The following is a 22500-nucleotide window of genomic DNA, read 5'->3' as shown; positions in this document are numbered from 1 at the left end:
ATTAATGTTTCAAGCTCGGGGCATCCAGTTGAAATGGCGTTTATAGTATTTTGTGTGACAGCTATAGAATAAGCGTACAACTCTCTTACTTTAGGGTTGTTTTTCACCAAGTTTATAACAGCAGTCTCTGAAATGTTCTTGGAAGGAATCCACACCGTCTCGAGAACGTTACAATTGCGCGCCAAGGCAAAAATACCAGCGTCCGTGATGAAATTACAGCCAGTCAGAACAATCTTTTTCAGCTTGGGACAGTTGTACGAAACATGCACCAGCGTATCATTTTTAACACCGGTACAATTCGTCAAAGTAACGCTTGAAATCATATTACTCTTCTGAGGGATGAGTCTTTTGATCGTGTCACCTTTTATCCTTGAAGCATGTTTCTCTCGGATGTAAACATTTTTCCACAAACTTGGATCGTAACAGAGACGATGCCACCTTGTGCAAACTCTCGTACTTCGAACGATTAGAGGATAGTCCAAATAAGAAAAAATTTGAATGATAACGGAGTCAGGTAGCGAGGCGAAAGTCGCCATGATCTCGATCTCTTTGTTGTGTGACTGATTTTTTTGTTTCGGTTTTTATTCATTGATTTTCCCGCGCATTGTTCTTGGCCTCTCTTGCGCGGTACCTCGTCTTCACGTTCGCTCCCACTCCTCCTCTCGCCATCTCCTCATGGATCGATCCGTTGGAAGGAGGGTTGCCGAGCAGGAAAATGCTCACAGTCACAATTTTTTCGTCTGTCAAACAAATTGATCTTTGAATTGTACGTAAGTCGTTATTTTGAAGCCCTAGTTTGCACTGTGCATGGTTTGAATGTGATGAAACGCATTTATCAACCATCTTTCGGGACAGAATTGTTACGTGTTGAAGTGCCGTTATCTGAGACTATAAACATTTGAGAGGTTTTTGTGAGGGAAGAAGTTGTCTTATCACGACTTATAAGGAGTGTTCTTTTTAGAATTTCAGGTGTGATGGCTTCCTCTTCTGTTTAACTCTCGGTGAGTTCGTGCAAAGTCAATTTCTACGAATTTGTGTATTTTGCGTTAAAATGGCGACCAGGGTTTAGCAAAACGCTCATTTCCCACTGTCCTTTGCGGTCTCTTCCTACAGTGTATTCATTTCATAATTTTTCATTCACCATCAAATCACCCACCAATTTGTGTTTTCATAATTTGTTAAAACTTAACTATTTTTTGATGATGCCAATTCCACTTCAATCTTAAATCTGATGTTTGTACTGTTCATCTCTCCATTTGATCCTTTGCTGTGCCTATTTGACTGGCAGCTAGTCAAGGTTTTGAAATTCCTAAATGACAGGCAGTCTGGTATTCTCTCTAATGAAAAACCTTGACTCGAAACTGGTTCTCTTGTGTCACAAAAAACTACAATCTTTTCACTATCCTAACAACACAAGATAATGGATGCTTTTAAATTTCAAAGATACTTAACAACATCAAGGTCCACCCCAAAACTACGTCCCCTTTTAAACCCATTCAAACCTAAAGCACCTTCAGGCGGGAAGTAAAGTCGTCCTGCATGAGCCAGAGTAAAACCTATATAAAATCTACAAGCCTCACTTTTGGCTGAGGAACTGTGGGACTTTACATGAAACAATTTTGCTCGTCAATCAGGCCATCTTCAGAGGTAAACTGTTCAACAAGATCTAGGTCCCCATGAGAACTATGTTCTCTTCAACAACGTGTCCCCTTTTAACCTTCCCTCTAAGAGTGGCACTTAAAGATTTTACTCTGTCTAAAGCCAGATGACTTTACTTGTCAATTAGGGCTGCTTCAGAGATAAAAGGGTTTAAAAGCATCAAGATCCATCCAAAACTATATTTTCTTTGAATTATATAGGTGCTGAATAATTCTCAATCAATGCTAACCATTTTAAAATAAACACATAGACTCAAGTAATGGTCATCAGCTTTTTCAAAAAGAGTGCCTGTTGTCATGCCAAAAACCTTGACTGGTTGCTGATGCATTTAGACAGTTAGTTTATTTTACTTCTCTTTCCCTTCAATGTCAACAAAAGTAACTTGTTTTATTTGTCTTGAATGATGAGGTGCATAAATTAATTCAACCATCTTTCGGGACAGAAACCAGATGTTGAAGTGCATGATCTGACTTGAGAGTATTTACTCTGAGTGTTTATGTCGACAACATTCAGCAACCTATTGAAACACATACGTTGATTTCAGGTTAAAAAGCTTCACATTTTTCCAAAGAAGTGACCTTCAGTAAGTGTACTTTACATGCCTTATTTATACTTGAAATTGTTTTCTTCCATATTTTGTTGTATTAAAGTGCTGCTATGGTTTGCCATTTCTAAATTTAGGTAACCCAAACTTTTGTCCTTTTGAGGACAGACTGATAAAAATTACCTCCTCTGTGAAGCCACTTGGAATACTTTAATTTAAGGCTGGTGTATAAATACCGTAAAGACTCGTGTATAAGCCGCAGCTTTTTGCTTAAGTTTTGGGCCAAAAATCGTGGGTGCGACTTATACACGAGACCATTGCGTTTGGCGTAAACTAGCTTGTAGGGGTCACAAATTGAACTGAAAACCATCAGTAACTAAAGGTTAGACATTGAAACCTGTTGTTGATCACTGCTTTCGGTGGTTAGAAGTGGTGGCTCCCAAGGAGCCGTTTGTTCGCATCTTCAGGTTCTAAACCCTAATCTTGCTCGTAAGTAGTTCTTTCAAGCGTTTATTTGCACTTTGTTTGAGTAGTTTAACTTCATCTGGCATGGAATCTCCATTCCTCTGCACAGCTCCTTACAATGATTTCTCCACGACCTGCAAGAAAATACCACCCTATTTGGGAGAACTCGCAAGGCAAATAGCTGGCTGTTTCATTGCATCTTTCTCTGATCGATGGCTTCCATACATCTTGATAAACATGATATCCATGCACAGCTGATGCGAAAGTGAACGTTTCCATGTCCAGACTTCCCTCGTTAAGTGACTGCTTGGTTACCAAGCAAATGTTTTGCATCGTTCTCCTGCACTTTTTTTTTTGCAAATTCTATCGTTTTCATTTCAACTGTGTGCGAAGATCACAACTTCACTTGACACTTGACACTTGACCATCTTTTTTTTACAAGAGTGCTTTTTTGGAGTTCTTATTTTTTCCAAAATCATGCTTGAAAGTTGGGGGTGCTGCTTATACACGAGTCTTTACGGTAGCCAGTGACAAAATTCAGTTTTGCTCAGATTAGCTGAAGTTTTGCATGTGGTCCAGAATGATTTAGCCTGCTTAGCAGGCGGTTTTGTGAATATTCTTGCGATTTAAAGCATTGAAGAGGCTTGCTGGATGTCAAGGATCAAGGTGCTCAAAAAAATGAGTGGCAATGAAAAAGAATATTACCTAGTGATTCAAATGTGCAGGTTATCTTGCATTGCATTGGTTGTATTGACGATTGAGCCACCATCCCATTCCTGATTAAGCTTCAAGAAAACAGTGTCTTTCTTTCTTGGGATGAGGTATAAGATAGTTGAGAGAAAAACAGATCCACGGCGTAAGTTGAGATGAGGAAGCTGAGAACCTTGAGTTCTAAATTGTGACCAGCTGGTTGCCAGCATGCCTAAAAATTAAGGGGAATTGAACCAGAATTTCGAAGCTTGTGACCAGCAGGCATTGGCAAATGAGACTAAGTCCAGTCTGTTTTGAAAAACTGGGTAAGGATTACTGGTTTTCTCTTTAAAGCTCGACATGTTTATAAATGTTTTACCTAGCCAACATTTTATCCTCTTGGGAAATCTGCTTCGTATGATGCTGAAGGAAAATCTTTATGTAAAATGACAGCCACAGCAGCCTTTTCTATGTTAATGCTTGAACAATTGTAAGTCAAATTGTTGTTTTTTTCAGTCGTCCTGTTAGTAAAGAGTAGTTTTCTCTGACTGATGTTATTGTGGGCTCTTTAGAAATGCACATTCTTGTGGGCAGTGCCACATTCATTTATCTTTGAAAACTTTGGCGTAATTTCCTTGAATAGTACATGGAGTCAGTAAGAGCCTTTAACTAAAATATTGGTGATTTGTAACATTGACTGACTTTGTGAGAACTTTCAATGTTCCTAATTTTACAAGATGTTTCTGGAAACGAGATTTTATCACCAGGCAATTAAAGTAAAATTTAAGCACCCACTCAAAAACTTAATTTGGACCATGCAACACAAAACAGGTCCCAAAATTATTGTGAATACTAGAAGACTGCTTAGTGCAACTATAGACCACTGCACTTGTAAACCTGAGTTTCATGGCCACTCACCCTGGAGGCAGCTGAGTTCAAACACAGCTACAAACTTTCATAGACAGCAAAGGTTGTGACAAGCCTGCACTTACATTGTGTTTTTGAGCTCAGGTGCATTTACACCACAAAGATAGTAGAGCACTAAAACCGCAGACTAGTATTAAAGCTCATGCAAGGATACTGCTACTGTGGCCGATAAATCCTGACAACGCAGTCATGAGCTTCCGGTCAGGGGAAATTGTGGGATGAATGTAGAAGAAACCCTAAAACTCTCCATTAAATATAATTATCTGCCACTGTGCTACAATTTAGCTAACAAACTCCTGAAGTACTGTCTCACGAAAATAGAAAATGAAACCCCTGACAAGAACTGGCAGCTCATAACCTGTTTTTAACTCTGATAAACCGGGTCTATTGCAAATACCAAGAGGCAACGGAATGTTTTTGCAGTGGTGACTGGTAGTGTCCCTGAAATTTGTACTCCACAATGGAGTACAGAAACAAAAACTTTCACAACATTCTCACTTAGGAACCATTTTTGTCATACATGTCCAAAAAAATTACTTGATGCATTTTTGCAATTATTATTCATTTACTGTGTTGCATAATTAATATTTCTCTCCTTCACTTTTATGGAAACCAAAATGTTTTTCTTTCAGTTGTAAACCACAATGTCTGACATGGATGATGACTTTATGTGTGACGATGAAGAAGAGTATGACTTGGAGTACTCAGAAGACAGTGCCTCCGAACCTGATGTTGACTTAGAAAACCAATACTACAACTCCAAAGCCCTAAAGGAAGATGACCCTAACTCTTCCTTGCAGAGCTTCCAGAAAGTATTGGACCTTGAGACAGAAAAGGGAGAGTGGGGCTTTAAAGCTCTTAAACAGATGATCAAGATAAACTTCAAACTTGGAAATTATGAGGAGATGATGACCAGATACCAGCAGTTACTGACTTACATCAAGAGTGCCGTGACACGAAACCACTCTGAGAAGTCGATCAATTCTATTCTGGATTACATTTCTACCTCAAAACAGATGGAACTGCTGCAGAATTTTTACGAAACAACTCTAGAGGCACTGAAAGATGCTAAGAATGATAGACTGTGGTTCAAGACCAACACTAAGCTTGGGAAACTGTACTTTGACAGAGCAGAGTTCACCAAACTAGCAAAGATCCTGAAACAGCTGCACCAGTCGTGTCAGACTGATGAGGGAGAAGATGACTTGAAGAAAGGTACTCAACTCCTTGAAATATATGCTTTAGAGATACAGATGTACACAGCTCAGAAAAACAATAAGAAGCTGAAAGCTTTGTATGAACAGTCCCTTCACATAAAGTCTGCCATCCCGCATCCATTGATCATGGGGGTCATCAGGGAATGCGGTGGAAAGATGCACTTGCGAGAAGGGGATTATGAAAAGGCACACACTGATTTCTTTGAAGCTTTTAAAAATTACGACGAATCTGGCAGCAGTAGACGGACAACTTGCTTAAAGTATCTTGTGTTGGCTAACATGCTCATGAAGTCTGGGATTAATCCATTTGATTCTCAAGAAGCAAAACCTTACAAAAACGATCCGGAGATCCTGGCTATGACAAACCTTGTCAGTGCTTATCAGAATGATGACATAAATGAATTTGAAAAGATTCTGAAAACCAATCGGAAGAATATTATGGATGATCCATTCATACGGGAGCACATTGAGGATTTGTTACGGAACATTCGAACGCAGGTCCTTATAAAGTTGATCAAGCCATACACCAGGATTCACATTCCATTTATATCAAAGGAGCTGAATATTGATACAGAAGAGGTGGAAAGTCTTCTTGTATCCTGCATTCTTGACAATACTATTCATGGCCGCATTGATCAAGTCAACCAGCTTTTGGAACTCAACAGAACAACACAGAGTGTTGACAGATTTACAGGCTTAGATAGGTGGACCACTCAGTTGAACACTCTTCATACTGCAGTTGTGAACAAGATTGCGTAGACTCTAACAGCAGTAGTTTGTACAGAGGATGCAAAATGTGCCGAAAAGCAGTTATTCGTAATGCCAGTTTCAAATACAGCAATAAAAAAGTAGAAAAAACGAGAAACCATTGGACATATTTTGTTCCTGGAAAGTTTGATGTTTTGAGTGATTGTGATGTTTGTGTCAACACCAAACGTTTGCATGTAATGCCTGTACAATGTATGTATGCCTTTGCTCAATGAATTTATTAACAAAACATTGCAAGAGTAGTATCAAGAGCTTGGAAATGAGAAATCAAATCAAGTTAATTATTGCATGTGAAGCAGTAATTTTACTGTGAAACTTAGGGAAACTGTCGACACTGAAGAATGTTACACAAAATGTTCTTTTGCTATGGACCAATCACGGTGTTTAGACTTCTCAAATATAAATACTTCCTGTAAATTACAATGCCGAGTTGAGTTTGAATTTTTGACATTCATAATTTGGTAATCAGTAATACCGGTAATCAAACATGTTAGATTACGCTTTGTTTTTATCTGTTCATTAAATGAGTAATGCAAGATACTGCATTATGTGAATTGTTGAAAGGAGTCACGTTTAAGGCGTGTGAGAGCGCGTAGAAACAGCGGGAAAAATCTGCGCTTGAACAACTGCGAAAAAAAAACGGTTTTAATATAAGGTGTAAAGTTTGCTAATTCGCCGCACTGTCATGCTAAATTTACTGTTTTCGATGAAAGCTGGGTAAAAATCTAAATGAGTACTCTAGTTCACACATTCCTGACAACTCACAGAGATCATACGAAATACAATATGGCACAAAGCTATTTGTATTTAACTTTTGGCGACTTCCAACGTCTGCAAACTTGAAGAGATTGGCCATTTTTTTTTCAAGTTTCAATCCATTTCTATCCCCTTCATCCTTGGCTGCTTCAATGGCCATTGGTTAAAAGACTACAACATTGTTCGTTGGTCTTCATTGATGCAAAGACGTCTTTTACTGTTAAATTTTGTTTAACAAACTGCTTCAACATTCGTTGGATTTTGTTGAGCGATGTTGATTACCCTGGGTGCCAGAGGAATCTTTTTTCCAAGGTCTGGAAGGCAAAGAGCCAAAGACAGGTAAAAAATGAAAACAATAGCCCATTTCCGAGTTCATCTTCAAAGCGAGTCTAGGTGCGAAGTTTTTGTTATGAAAATTCGTTTTCATTCATATGTAAAGTAGAACAAATTACCATTACAAAAACTTCGCACTTAGACTCGCTTTGAAGAGGAGGCAGACTTGAACTCGGAAATGGCCTATTGCTCTGGCACCCAGGGTAAATGTTCACTGGTGGGGTGGGCAAATGGTGTGAATTGAATTTGTTACTATGAATACGGATATAAATTTGTCATTGAGAGACCGATTAGTGCGCAAGCGCAACCAAACAATGCTGAAAATGGGGGGCAATTGGGGCAAATGGATTCAAATAATATTCACGATAACAAAAAAATGTTGAATGGTTGTAAAGGCAAATTTTAAACACTTTGAAGTCCCGCGCAAACAGCTTCAGCATTTGCTTCGATTTTGTTGAACAGCGATGTTAAAACCGTTTGCACCTCCCCCCTCCCCCTTTGACTCGTATTTTTTTTTTCTTTCCAGATTTTGTTTCATGCCTTCACAACGCTTTTCAGGTCTCAGGAATGCTGAACTGAAAATGGCGTTTTAATGGCAAAATTGGGACCTCCTTCAGAGATCACCCCAGCGATACTTGCCTTCCAAACCGATGGCGTTGAAAGTTACTAAGGTGCACAACCCCCCCCCCCCCCCCTACTTTTTTTAATGGCTGGCCAGTCCGTCCCTGTCAAGGTCGGGTGGGTCGTTAAGCTCAGAGTTAAACAGAAACACCAAGCTACTCTAAAATCTGAGTGTAAGTAAAGATATGGTGATATCCGAAGTAATACCTAAACAAGGCTACATCACTCAGTGTTTGCCAGCTTGATGTATTAGCCAGAAGAAATCTAGCGTGAATCTGGAATGTCCGATGAAAAGTCACTCATTCATTAAGGCATTCCAATTGCTCTCAATTTTCGATGATCTTCTCCTTTTGAAATCATACTAAAACAATCGATTATTAAGCATAACAATTAGGGTACGTATGTGGGATATTCAACTGAAGAAATATGTCATTTAATTTAGATGTCATATGATTCTCCCGTATGCACTGTCAACTTCACATTAGTTCCGTACAAACTCAGAGCTGGGAAGAACTCTCCAGATATCCCCACAAATGTTGGTCCATTTGGTCTGGATTGATCTGTCAGGAGCTTGCCTTGATGAGAGAGAAAAGTGGATAAACAAATTGCCGCAAACAGAAAATAGAGCGACTTTTATATGACCTTGAAAAATAAACGTAAAAACAGAACGTAAACAAAAATTGGCCACTTCGGAAAATACCATAAACTCTTTGTTTGTCCCCCCAATATTTTGCATAAGCATTGTTTCCAGTTTCTCTTGGGACTTACAATGGTCCCAAGAGAAAACAAAAACAATGCTTATGCAAAATTTTGGGGGATAAACAAAGAGTATTATGGCATTTTCCGAAGTGGCCTATGCAAAACATTTAATTGGCTTATCGAACAAAAACAAACGAGCTTGAATTTTCATTGGCTGAGAGAACGAGGATGCAACTTCATGGAAATTTCTGGAAAGCAATCGGCATTTCGCTTTGACGTCATTTGGAATGCAGTAATAGGAGTTACTTGGCGGGAATATATTTAATGTTGCCAAACCGTGATTGTTCCGTGAAACAAACTGCGAACTAAACACTTTTCAGGGTCATACGAAAGTCGCTCTAACCCCACCGAAACCATTTTCGCCAGAAAGCAGTTTCATGAGGTAATATAAGCATATAGTTAAACCAAGAAATGAATTTCGTTTCTAGTAGAGTTTTCGTATTGGCTTTAAAGAGGAATTGAAACTGCAAAATCAAGGTTGCGTGTTCTTTCGAAAAATCAAGCTTTCGGGCAACATTCCCTAACCTATACATCCGTATCCATCCGTTCTCTTTATGAACACTGGAACTTTTATAAGCAAATCGCGTTTCACTCACCGTTAAGATACAGGTTTAAGAAGTGTTCATCCAAATTTAGGAGCACTCCAATATTAGCATGGGTCAGTTCCTTAGATGACCTTTTGATTTGAAGTCGGTTCCTGGTGTTTGAGCATGACGCATTTGGATGTTCGTTGATTTGCACAGCAAAAGAATCTGTATCTTCTCCTAAAATGGGATCCTCTATGACCTGACGAGCGATACCTACGCCTGTGTAAGAACGATAGATTGTAAATACCCTTGATAAGTCTGAGGTGAAAGTTGTCAACAGGTTTTTAGACAAATCACATCAGGTTCCCACCTTGGTCTAATATTTTTCGACTTCCTTCTGTGGGCCCTCGTATGAGCTTGAAAGAGTAATGATTGTCAAATCCGTCTTCCTTTTCTAGGGATTCCTTAGTATTTTCACTGGCGACCCAAACTCATAATTCGATTGGTCAGTCAACGTAACGATTTGTAGGGTTTATAGGTTAAACAAAAATATATGTCCTCACAGAGGTACAGTCAGCCTTGCATTATTATTTTGTTTTTAGTCTACAACTGAATATTTGCTAGTTAGATCTCCCACGATCCGGCACTTCTATTTGTTCAGCTGGCCCTTGCATAAAAAATTGCGCACAAGTACGTTTTATTTTATATGGAAAACATGAATTGCCGAAAAAAATCGGCTCAGTAATTCTAGTTTACATTGACGAACCCAAATAAAATAAAGTGACTTATTTTACTGCACCTTGTGTTCTTGTGTCGATTTGAGGAGTTCTGGGCTAGTTTTGAAAATTGCTCCTATCCTTCATTAATTCCCATATAAACCCTACAAAACGTTACGTTGACTGATGATGGTTTGCGTGGGTCGCATACTCAAAGCGTATTGTCAGTTCTCTCTTTCGTTAGCATTTTAAACTGCTCTTTAATTTTATAATTAATGTTTCTTTGCTTTCCTTGGGGCAATAATTTTGTCAAAGACTTGTCAAAGATTGGCCCTGCTGGCTTCGCACTTTACCGGCTATTGTCTTTATTGTGCAATTATGAGTTACCAGGGTTGCTATTTTAACAACCACTGGGGGTGGGATATTTTCCTCGAGATTCACCTCCGTGTAGCAATCACAGATTAGGTAAGAGAAATCAGCTACAATAAATGAAAGGTTTTACAATTGAACCCACTGAGAACTCGGAAAAATCCGAGCCCCAGATGCAATTCGAATCCACGACCCTCCGTGATCTAGTAGGATACTCAACTACAATAAAAAATATGATATTATCTATCTAAACTACAATGGCTCGTAAGCGATGTTTATTCCATCTTCTTCGTTGGTTCTCTATATCCCCAAAATAGGTTTATAACATTCCTCCATAGAACTTATCAGGAACGAAAGTGAAATACATTGTCCTTCCACGGAAGGAAGCGGCGAAAACGTTGGGCTTCGTGAGGCGTTCTTTTATAATTCCGTTAAGAGTTCTCTGGTCTGAAAAACAAGCATTAAAAACCTCGTCGTAAAGTCCATGACTTGAAGCAAAAGGTGTTTTAATCGTAAGAAATATCGAATCTTCCAAAAGGAGACTGCACTGGCCAAATATCTGTTATACAAATACAATAGACCTTATTCACAAATGGAGGTCAATTTATAATTCTTTTGTCCAAGTGCAAATTAGCCTACCAAGCCTCGATACCATACAGTGAATTGAAAAGAATTCTTGCTCTAAAATGAGGCTTGGTAGGCTAATTTGCACTTGGACAAAATAATTATTAATGTGACCGCCATTTATGAGTAAGGTCTATACACCTTTTTAGGAACCCGTGACACATGCGCACAGCCTTGTACTAGTCCTGTTCCGAGACTCCCTCTTGCCCCGCCCTGAAAATGGGCCTGGAACCCAGGCGGGAAAAGAGAGAGTCCTGAATTACTTGCAGGCGCATGCCCGGAATGACGCCATTTTCCCCCCCAAAACTGGGGAAAAAAACCATATTTGGAAAAAGATCCCTTATTTGGGCACAGTTTATTCCGAGTGCTTTTACACTGGATAAATGGGGATAATGTGAAAGGAAATCATAACGCCAAGTTTCTGGAGGCAATTGATTTCGCGTTTAAGAAATGCCACTTTACCTTTGTGCCTAAGGCGGAACAACTGAAAGCTATTCATACAGTCGTTACCAGTAATGATGGTTTTGTTAAACCTGCAACAGGATTTGGCAAGTCTGTTTGCTACATGGTTGTTCCTTTAATATGTTTGCGATTTTCTTCGATCCGAGTCCGATGTTAATTGTAAATCAGTCCTTCTTATGGTGAGTCCTAATCGTGGAAGATCAGATGGATGACATACGAAAGTATGGAACTTCGTGCCTGAAACCCAACTGAACTGCTGCATGATGCTGGCGAAGAAAAAAAATATCAAATTTTGATTTAATTGCTCTCCTGATACGCCTTGAAACTTACAAATATACTGTCGGTTGTGGATGTGAATCGCTTAACGAAGACTAATAAATCTCCTGCTGGAACTCTTGTTTATTGTTCATTATTTATTGTTCATTAATTCTGTCGATCTAGTTATGTGATAACTGCACTGATCTAGTGGACAAATATTTGAGTTGGACAGTAATAATTGTGAAACTGTGATTGTTTCAGGAGTTTAGGCCTACCAATTTTTTTTCAAAATCGCGGACAAATTGTTTTGATACCCAACCTAAAACAGTCGGGTAAAAAGTTTCAATACTCTCAGTTTTATCAGGAATAATACACAAACACCGGTGACAAACAGAGTATTTTTTTTTGAGTAATTAGAGTAGAGTAATTTACTCAGACTATTAATTTTTCGTTAGAATAATTTTTCAAAGCACTCGTTGAATTAAATCTTTCTTTCCTTACAACGACTTAGGGCTGTGGCCAAATGGGTAAGGTTTTATGTAGAGCTACCTGTTGAGACTGCAATGATTTTTATACCGGAAAAACTAAAAGACAACTGCATGACAGAAAACTGAGCATTATTCCTGATAAAGTTGGATAAAAAGTTAAACGAAATTGAATCACAACCTGGACTATTTGTTTCTTTACATACCAGTTTGTGTTTAACGCAATGATGAAGTAATAATGTTCCTATTAAATTTATACATATATACGCACAGTCAAACATCGATTATTCGGACGTTAATTGTCACGATCTTATTTTTCTGGTCAAAATTTGTTCGTGCATATTAATTAATAAGGATGAAAAATGCCACTTAAAAGTGTGTGTCACCTTGCTTTTATTGTTGCTACTTAAAAGCACTTTCCTTCTGAAACTCATTGTTGAAGGTAAAGTGCTGCAGATAATATGAAATTCTGACTCCGAGCTGTTTTGTCGCTTAGTGAAATCCTATGCTATATTTACTAGTTCAGCCTTTGCATCGATTTATTGCGATCTTCTCTCTCAGTCGTTACATTTATTCGGCAATAATTTTCCAACATCACTGCGATCGGGGTTTTTTCTCCTCGTTTGGTCAAGACGAGGCATAATTTGGATGTTCCCTTTCCTGACACTGCAAATCACACAGTAATTTTTGTCGGAGTTTCAAGGTTCTCTTTATTTACATATCCAGCCTGACATCTAATGCAATATGATTGGCTCATTTCGAGCATGCGCCTGCAAGTAATTCAGGACTCTCTCTTTTCCCGCCTGGGTTCCAGGCCCATTTTCAGGGCGGAGTAAGAGGGAGTCTCGGGACAGGACTAAGCCTTGTACTTGAGAATATCCATTGCTGACCGTTGATTAGTCAGCCACTTCACTTGCCGTGAACTTACCAATGATGGAGAGCTTGTTATGAGAGTTGAATTCATCCACATGTACTCTCCAATAATGGCAGGCAGAATCTAACTTGACATTGCCAAGAATAAATGTGTACATGGGACTCTTTAGACTCACTGTACAGTTCTCGTTAGAAAGTTCCAAGTCATGATTTGCTGATGTTGCATCCAACTGGAAGTACAATCCTGTAAAAGGGCATAATGGAATAACACCTTAGTCAGCGATCGTTCACTTGTGGACGCGAGCTGCAAATCATTACCATTTAAATTGAAACGTAGTGAGAGCCTTTAAAAAAAAAATTCAACTTTCATGCCTCGTCAATTTCTGCAATAGACTTCAGGGACCACGATTTTGTACATTTTTCCTGTATTTTTCTACTTACGTCAGTTGTATGTGTTGTTTGTTCTATATTCTTACACTTGATCTTTAATTTAGGCGTATTATAGAATGTGTCTTAAGGAATTTTACTCCAATTTTATGCATTTATATTGACGTTACAGAAACAGGGCCCCATTAACTGCACTGTTTTAAACATTATCGTGCATAATTGAAGGTTTATGTAATAACTACAGCTGCTCCGACCCAGTACTGTACTCTATCATGTAAAATACCCGATTGATATTCTCAATTGGAAGGATGAATTATGCTCTATTTGTTGTAATATATTGGGCCTCCCTACGAGCTCCTGGCCTCCCCTTATATCTCTAGTCAAAAAGGACGGTTCATAACACTGCCGAATGTTACAGGGCAGCGTGATATCCTCTCTATATTGCATAAGCACGGCTAAATATAAATGTCGATGGTACCTTAGCGTTTATTTCTGACTTGGTATCCAATATATAAAATGAAATTTTCTCCGTTAGTGACAGCAGAGATAATTTAAGTATCCGGGTCTGTTTTTTCGTATAGAAGCCAACACAACCCTTGGCGTTTAATTTGGACGAAGCCAAAACCACGAGGCGCTCTGCGCTTGTGGTTGTGACTCACCGAGTAACGGCTGAATAATGAAGCGGAAAAGAACAACAACTTCTGACAACCAGGTTGGGATAGTCACTAAAGAATGCCGCCATATTCACAATTTTACCCGGTACCTTTATCTAGTGACTTGATCAGGCAACTTCCTTGCAATTAGTGGGAATGTTAAACGAATTTCTTGCAAATTTAATACCTTTTGGAGTGGACATGACAAGTTCCTCGCTCGGGCTCCCTTCTCCGGTGGGGTTAACACCAAAGACACGCGAAATGATCTTCACGCTGTAAGGAACACTGTACAATGCGTACTCTCGCGCGGGGCCATCGTAAAGCCGTTTAAACTTGCGATCTTTCTTTCTTCGTCCCTCAAAATCGGAGGTCTTTACTATGTCCACCTCAAGTACGTAAAAATCCACGCAGCTCTTGGTGTTTGGAGGAAGCCAGCCAAGCAACGCTGTAGTGTTATTGACTTTGCACCTGGCTTTGTTGAACACTGGCTGGTCTGAGTTCAGTAAAGAATGAAAAAATAATACGGTGCTATAAAGAATTTGAGATAAAGCTCGTATAAATGCTGGTGTTTGTATTTGGTCAAGGTATTTGGATCTTAAGTGGCAGCTGGACAGAAAGTTGCCTGCGGTAACGTGTGATCTCTAAGGTAATCGGGATACCCTAATCAGAAAGTTCTGATTGACTAGTGGAATCCAGGAATCCTATTTTATTCACTGAGATTTAACTCGGATTTCAAATTTCCAATTCCTGGAATCCATTTAAAAAACGATGTACAATAGATTATCCAAGTATGATAAAACTACTTTGTGGACTAAAAGGTAACGAGGACTTAATTCGGTGATGGAATTGTGCGAAGACTCGTAATTACTAAAAAAACATATGTACCCCAAAAGAAAATTGTGGATGCACGTGTTCAGGCGATTGTTGCCCCTTGCCTTATTCAATGTCTGAGGATCATCTTCATAATCCCTCTGAAACCGTCCCTGTCCTCTGTTCGTACTACTTAATTGGTGGGGACGAGCAAAACAATATTCCGGAAATAGTGTGCGCGAGAAAGAGTACTGAGGAGAGGGAAGTCGTCCCAGTACTCTAAGGGATTTTTTCTCGCGCACGCTTTTTCCTAGATCCAGATTTTTTTTTCGATCGTTCCCACCAACTCTGAGCCTGGGACAGGCAACGTCCGTACCGGCAAAAGGGCTACAGTTTTAAAACTTATTGTAGAATGTGGGCTGAGTTTCAGTCGATCTCAACCTGACTCGAGGGTTTTTCTCCGGGCACTCCGGTTTTCCTCCCTCATCAAAATCGACTCACAGCTAATTAACATCTAGCTGTGGTGCTGTGCTCCGACATCAAACATGGACTGTATAGCGGCAGCCAGAGGCGCCTTTGTATGCTTTCAGCCCGATGTCGTGAGCCGCGCCCTTCGCAATTCAGTCCTCGACTGCAAGTAAGGGTGATCAGCAATAGCAATATTTATAGCAATAGCAATATAAATACCATTTATGCGGCATTTTTAAAAAAATGCAGTCCTAAATATGTTTACCTGGCGCTAAAGGTGTTGCTATTCCAGTGGCTATACTCATCTCCACCTTGGAACCATAAAGGCACAGACCCGCACACATCTCACCGCTCAGCCCCTTGAAAGTAGGACCCTTGGGACGACCGATATCTGTTTGAAGCTCGCCGTCAAGGTAAATGTTAAGGAACTGGTTTTTTAAGTCCAGTAAAACTCCAAAGCTGCTTTCTTTCAAGTCTTTTGCCTTTCTCTTGATCTGTATCTTGTGCTTGGTGTTTTCGGTCCGAGCTGTTGCACCTTCAAACACTTGAAGCGCGTACGAGCTGGAATTATTACCCAGAATTGAGTCTTGGGAGATTTTCTTGGCAACACCTTAGAGGTGAATCGAGAAAAGTAAAGGTGCAGACAGTACTACATTTATCTTGCTTCTAGTAGAGTATAAATACTGGTGAATCTTGTGGTTTTTAATTGAGCAGGTATAAAGACAACGCAGAGATCGCTTTTATTTTGTTCTGTTGCACATAGCGATAAGCTTAAAAATATATGTTCCATTCTCAGGCAATCTGATCATTTCACTTGCGTTTTCCCGTGAAGGTCCTGGGGCTGCATGCATTTGATTTGCACAGAGATTGGATCATTCGATCGCCTGCGCCACGATTGGCCGAAGTTCTCTTAACCGAACTGCAATTTTGTTTTGCGTCATTTAATTTAATCTCAGCAAGAAGCCATCAGCCAAGAGTAAGATTTACCCAGATTGGCCTAATCCCTATCAGCGTCAGGAAAGTGTCTATTTTTAACAACCAAGTTCTGCCGGTCTCGTCCTCAGAGGCCGCGATTCTTTTGGTCAGCACCAAGAATAACGCACTCTGGCTGGTTCCGAGCCAGGAAGTCCGCGAATCACGGACTTCCGGCTCGTCTGCGCAATCTCAGAAATTTGAAACAATTAGTAGCAATCAACGGTTACTAAAAAAGACCCACACAGGGACTGCGTGTATTTCGGAACCAGCCAGAGGTTGTTATTGTTGGTGCTGACCGAAAGAATCGCGGCCTCTGGGAATGAGAATGAGGTTTTGCGGGAAAATAAACAATAGACCAAATGGCTAACTCAGATTGTACCCAATTCAAACCCTTTGACAATAAAACTTTTTATTACAGGCATTTTAATATCATTTAAATGCCAATGCTACATTATAGTGCAAACACAATACACAAAGAATCTTAACCCCGGGAGATTTGAATTGGGTGCAAAATTTAGTCTCTTGTTTATTTTCACGCAAAACTTGGATTAAAAATAGATACTTTTTTTACGCTGATGGGACCGAACCTGATCCCAGATTCTTACTTTTGGGTAAATGGACCCTTATTCTTAGTCATATGATTTCCGCGCTTCCGCTTTAGGTAACCTCGCTTACTATTGCAGAGAACGACTGGTACCGAGCTTCGTTTTTTTGCGAGACATCATATCACCAGATGTTGGTATCACGGTTTTCTGCTTCGCATTTTACATTTTGGGTGTAGGATCTTTTAAGAGTTATAAGAGAATATCAACATGAAATCATTTACCAACAGCAATAAAGGCGTTCTCTCCTTTGAAGCTGTCAATGTTTACCATCCAAAAATGGCAGCCATCAACAAGGAATGCTGTTCCATACGCATTTGCGTGTATCACGTCTGTCTGTTTTACTGTGAGATCATCCCGAGATAAACGAAGAGATTCATGCAAGGAATCCTTGTCCAACTTGAAAATCACACCTAAATTAAAGGGAAGAAATTTGTGGTTGTAATATAAGAGAGGTTTAGCAACGGGTTTACGGTTAAGCTTCTGCTCGATATAGCAGCTTGAAATTTTCTTGCGCTTACTTGACTCCCTTTTTTGGTAAATCGCTCGATATCTGTTGATAACAGCTGAGGCAAAAGATGGGAGTGAACTGATTAATCGTACTTCTTTGAGTTTTGGCAAAAAAATTCCAGCTTGACTCCTGTCGTTTTCCGTAAACTTGATGCTAAATTTCTCTTTTAATTCCAATAATAATAAAGTGCCGCCGGTTACCAATAACGTCCCTTCCACTTGGTGCCGAATAAAAAGACAGAATATGAATCATAACACACGGAGCTACAACATGATCATGTCAATCTTTCAATTTTAGTTGGCCTCAAACATGCGGCTTTTTTGCTGTTGCTCAGTTTGGTATACCTAGAGACAGCAGATCACAGTAGTTTTGATACGTGCAACAGTGACGTCATCCCCACAGACAATACCATAGTTAATAGAGGGGAATGGTTATGAAACCCAACAAATTTCTTTGTCGTAGGTTTTTTATTGTTCGCTTTTTTGGCCTTGACAATGCACAAAACACAATAGCTGTTTACTCCGTACTGAGGAACTAACCAATAGAAACGTGTCGGTTACGTAATTCGTGCATAGTGTATGAGCGCAAAACAAAAGATTGTGCACAGTCGTGGACTTTCCAACCTAAATCTTGGCATCTTTGTTTGCTCCTTTGATGTTTGCCGAGTTTCCAAACCAGTCCCCTCTATTAACTACGACAATACAGATGTAACGTCATAGAACATGCTGAAGGGCACTTTTTTCCAATTTTGTAAGCGGAGTCGATATTAAAATTCGCAACATTATCAGAGGGAGATTTTTCGCTCTTTGGTAGAATTTTTATGCATGATAAATCAATTCTCGACATCATCGTGTCTCAGTACTATCACTATTCATGTACCTCTTTCCGTTGACAGCGATACCTCATCGCTTAGTTCACTCTCTCCAGCGGTATTCAGCGCCTTGACACGCGCAAGAACCGTAACATTATAATCCAGTCCTCTGACCGTGTATTTTGTGCGCGGTCCCTGATAGACTTTACTAAAATTCCGTTCCTGGTGTATGTCCCCCTCCCGATCCAAAGAGTCAATCTCTACAATGTAGCTGTCTACGTTGCCATTTTCCGGGGGAGACCAGGCAAGGTTGATCTTGGTATTCTCGACGGTACATTCATCAAGGTGAATTACAGGAGGTCCTACGAAAAAACGCCATGCATAACAGTGGCTGAATCATAAACTTCCTTTGAAAGGGGATGCTTTCATCACAGCTTACATGGATCTTTTAAAAAAAATATGGGCGTTTTAGACTTAGGCTAAGCGAAGATTTTACAACCGCACAGCAAGATTGCCAGTCGTAGAAAGCAAGTAAGCTATCAAACGAAATGGAAACTGATCCATATCAATTTCGTATCGTATCCCCGGTGTACAAAATAAACATGTTTGCATTTACTCATCATCAAGACTACAACAAAAACTGACAAGAACATTGGATCAAAAACATAGAAGGGCATTATTGCGTCCTTGGTATGTGTAATACAATGTTTCCGTATAATAATGATGATAAGTTTTGTTTTTCACGGTCCACCATTTCACACTTTCAAAACTGACCGTTTGGACCTCAGAGGGTTGGATCCAGGGAAAAGTGACGTCAAAGGTTCACTATACAGCTTATTATATATGCAAAACGCGAGTTTAAAAGTCTGAAAGCCCAAAACTCCCGTGCTGCATATTAATTCTGCTGCATACACACGCATTGCATTCTTAAACTAGTGAGCATTTGACGTCATTTTCTCCTCGATTCAGCTCTCTCAAGCTTAAGATCTTAAAGTTAGTAATGGCGGGCCATTAAATAGGAAAATTCCAGTTAAAATAAACAGGTTTCTTTTTTAAATCAAGGCGTAAAACTTCAATTAGTTTTAAACAAACTTAGAATACATCTATCAAAAAACTAGCAAAAAATTGGAAATGCATAATTATAGAAAACCCTTCGTTATATGAACTTTCTACTTTGCGATGGAAAGACAATTGTTACACAAATTAAGCTTGTCTCCATTTCTCAAGAACGCGTGCCATTTGCAAAACGAAAATGATAACCTTATCGGTATAATTTGGTTTTCTCTTACCAGAACATTTCGTCGGTTTTTTCAACCCTGTCCGTAAGCTCAACTGCACAGTACTCCCAAACACAGTGAAAGCTGGTTTAACAGGACCAACAATTCCTACCAGGGAGGGCCCACTTGGGCGACTGTCATCTGTTTGTAGTCTACCATTCCAGTATATATTCATTGTTTGTTGCTCCATGTCCAGAAGGACTGCGATATTACTGCCTTTGATGTCCTTTGCTTTCTGTTTAACCTGAAGTCTGTTGTGGGAATTTTCGCACCATAAGTTGTCATTCTCAAATATTTGCAAGGCAAAGGACTTCGTATCATTTCCTTGAATGAACGGAGATACAAAATATCAGGCCACACGGCATAAACTGACTTAGGTTCAACCCGGGTTCAAATTAGCCCGATGGAGGGCAGTGCCTGTGATGGAAACAAGTGCTCGGCTTTCTGTAACCTGAGCAAAATGGAAGAACTGCCAAGATATCCCAAACCGCAAAATCATCAAGGTAGCATCATCAACGATTTAGCGTTTGAGTAAACTCGCAAAACGCTGCAGTCCAAGCAAAAACGGCTCAAAAAACAAGGGAGAAGCAACAAGGCAAAGGCGTCTGTGGCTTTGATAGAAGAGGAAATGACAGTCCTGTACAACAATAAATATTGTTGTTATCCACGTGTCACGTGTTATGGGTCAAAACTCACTAACTCCCTAGGGCGAACAAAACTCACTAACTCCCTAGGAAAACAACGACTTGAACTTTCGACTCGTTCGTGATCAGGTCGTGCACCTTTGAAACTGCGGCAAATTCCGTGTAAAAATCCGTGTATTGTTCTATTTTGAGTTGGGAGGTAAAACAACTTGAAACACTTAATGACTGGCCCCACGGGAAACAGTGAGTTTTGTTTCCCCGAGATTGGGAGTCGAGGGGAAACAAAACTCACTGTTTCCCTTGGGGCCAGTCATTAAGTGCTTATTAATTATCTTTGCCTCTCTTTTACAAGTTACGTATCTCGGCAAATTAATGTGTAGACAAATAATAAAATAAAATATAGTTGTCAACAGAGACTTAATATCGCGCCACGTAACTCGGATTTTTAATAACGTTTGCTCTTGCATTTAAATGACTTCCAATCTTTGAAATGTGTCCGTCCGTAAGAAAAGACCTTTTGTATGTATGAAATAAAAACATTTTACACCATGGAAAGTGTTATGCATAAGAAAACTCAATCGTTCGCTGCGCTCACTCGTTCGTTTTTTTCGATGCATCGCAACTCGTGAATAAAAATCGTTCGTGCGCACTTTCATGTAATGTCAGTAATCGTTGCAAAAATGAACGAGTTAAACTCAATTTTTGTGCTATATTATCTCACTGTCTCATTATTTTAGTATAGACTACTAACAACTATTCATCTCACTGTCGGTGGCTAGTAGTGGATATTTTACCTTGCTGCTTCGCGGCTCGGTAAATATCCACCACCTTCACTTCGGTGAATAGTTGTTAATTATTCCCTTGTGTTGTAGAAACTAATACTGAATATTTTCCTGACTTTAGGAAACCATATTTCGGATCTAACTATCTTGCGTATTGCTTAATTGTGACAGTCTGTTGAAACAAACAGTAACTGTTCCGTAGTTATGTTTAATTAATTGTATTTGATGTATGAAATGAATCATATTGAACTGTGGATTTGAAATGAAATGAAGAGAAAATGAGGGGACAGATAAGGAGGCTCCCGGTCCAGCCCTTGGGATATGTCATGTCCACGAAAGTTATTTTTAGACGAGTGGAAGTCTTCCGAGACGTCCGCATGCAGGCTTACCTCGGTCCGATGTTTGAAAGAAAATAAATATTCATCAGCCTTCCACGTGCGCCGTCATTTTCTCTTTTCACTAAGAACCTGAGAGCGAGGCAAGACTGCATGCGGACGTCTCGGAAGACAGTCTTCCGCTAGAACAAAGACTTCCGCTCGTCTAAAAATAACTTTCGTGTACATAACATATCCCGGCCAACGCCCTGAGCCTCCCTCTCTGTCCCCTCATTTTCTCTTGAATGAACCTATATTCCTCTAGCTTCAATCAGTTGATGCTCTACGAGCCAACAACTATCCCTCCTTTGTTATTTCCAATATCTTAAAGCAGAAATTTTCCAAACCACCCACACATGCCATCCCTTCACCTGAAGAATTGGTTGGAATGTTTTTTAAATGGTTTGCGCCTCAAGAGAACCCTAACGGTTTTGCTGTCCTTCCTTTTATCAATGGTGTTACGCAACCTCTAACAAGAATTCTTCGAAGACACGATATCCGAGTTGTAAATAAGCCCCTCAAGACTTTACAACAAGAATTCCTTTCTCCTAAATTCAGACCAGCTATTGAACACCAACCCAACGTGGTTTATAAAATACCCTGTGCCGATTGTGATTAGTGTTATATAGGTGAAACTGGCCGTTGCTTTGAAACCCGCAAGAAAGAACACGTTAGGAATGTAAAAACATGTGCTAATGGGTCAAACATTGCGAAACATGCGTGGTCTTTCGGTCATCGCATTGATTTCAATCATTCTCGAGTTATCGACAAAGGCTCTTTTCGTGTTAGGAAAACTCTAGAGGCCTGGCACACCTCTTCTACCAAGCATGCTGACAATAACTTTAAGCCGATTCCTAATCAGTATAAAATTCTTTTTAAACAATAGCCACCATTTTTCATACCTTTACTCTGTTCTTTTTATCATTTTTATCTCGCCTTTTCTGTATATATTTCACTAATTTACATTCAACGTTTTATCCGTGGAAGGCTGTAGATCGACAGCCGAAAGCTTATATTCTTTTTCAAAATTTTTAGCCAGAGAACGTTTTTTATTGTATTTTAATATTTGTTTCTTGTGACATCGTCTCACCTATTGGCACTGCATCATCCAATTTCTTTGCCACACCAATCGCAATAAATCCATTACTATTGG

General features: G+C 39.6%; 3 protein-coding genes across 5 annotated transcripts in view; 1 reads left to right on the top strand and 2 right to left on the bottom strand.

The window, feature by feature from the left end:
• The window catches only part of LOC138027625 (F-box/LRR-repeat protein 20-like), a 2281-nt gene extending 1632 nt beyond the window's left edge, over nucleotides 1–649 (bottom strand). The window contains exon 1 of the mRNA XM_068875177.1: nucleotides 1–649. This exon is cut by the window's left edge and continues 1632 nt beyond it. Coding sequence (XP_068731278.1) covers nucleotides 1–536 — 536 coding nt within the window. The 5' untranslated portion in view covers nucleotides 537–649.
• Nucleotides 1–6806, top strand: part of LOC138027626 (COP9 signalosome complex subunit 2) — a 10195-nt gene extending 3389 nt beyond the window's left edge. The window contains exons 1-4 of one of the 3 annotated variants that reach the window (XM_068875178.1): nucleotides 666–766; nucleotides 962–1001; nucleotides 2204–2242; nucleotides 4918–6806. In XM_068875178.1, coding sequence (XP_068731279.1) covers nucleotides 4930–6261 — 1332 coding nt within the window. In that variant the 5' untranslated portion in view covers nucleotides 666–766; nucleotides 962–1001; nucleotides 2204–2242; nucleotides 4918–4929 and the 3' untranslated portion in view covers nucleotides 6262–6806. Of the gene's footprint in view, nucleotides 1–665; nucleotides 771–961; nucleotides 1002–2203; nucleotides 2243–4917 lie in introns of those variants that run through there. The other 2 variants (XM_068875180.1, XM_068875179.1) reach the window with 2 other exon arrangements.
• Nucleotides 6807–8077: 1271 nt separating this feature from the next.
• LOC138026887 (E3 ubiquitin-protein ligase TRIM9-like) overlaps nucleotides 8078–22500 on the bottom strand; it is a 22611-nt gene continuing 8188 nt past the window's right edge. Inside the window, exons 7-15 of the mRNA XM_068874346.1 lie at nucleotides 22438–22500; nucleotides 19560–19871; nucleotides 18339–18632; nucleotides 17173–17361; nucleotides 15637–15981; nucleotides 14281–14586; nucleotides 13109–13297; nucleotides 9336–9545; nucleotides 8078–8555 (exon numbers count right to left, since the gene is read on the bottom strand). The exon at nucleotides 22438–22500 is cut by the window's right edge and continues 171 nt beyond it. Coding sequence (XP_068730447.1) covers nucleotides 8419–8555; nucleotides 9336–9545; nucleotides 13109–13297; nucleotides 14281–14586; nucleotides 15637–15981; nucleotides 17173–17361; nucleotides 18339–18632; nucleotides 19560–19871; nucleotides 22438–22500 — 2045 coding nt within the window. The 3' untranslated portion in view covers nucleotides 8078–8418. The remainder of the gene's footprint in view (nucleotides 8556–9335; nucleotides 9546–13108; nucleotides 13298–14280; nucleotides 14587–15636; nucleotides 15982–17172; nucleotides 17362–18338; nucleotides 18633–19559; nucleotides 19872–22437) is intronic.

This window comes from Montipora capricornis, chromosome 12 (assembly GCF_036669925.1).
Source record: "Montipora capricornis isolate CH-2021 chromosome 12, ASM3666992v2, whole genome shotgun sequence".
In the NCBI taxonomy this organism is placed as follows: domain Eukaryota; kingdom Metazoa; phylum Cnidaria; class Anthozoa; order Scleractinia; family Acroporidae; genus Montipora; species Montipora capricornis.
This window is presented reverse-complemented; position numbering and strand designations above follow the sequence as displayed.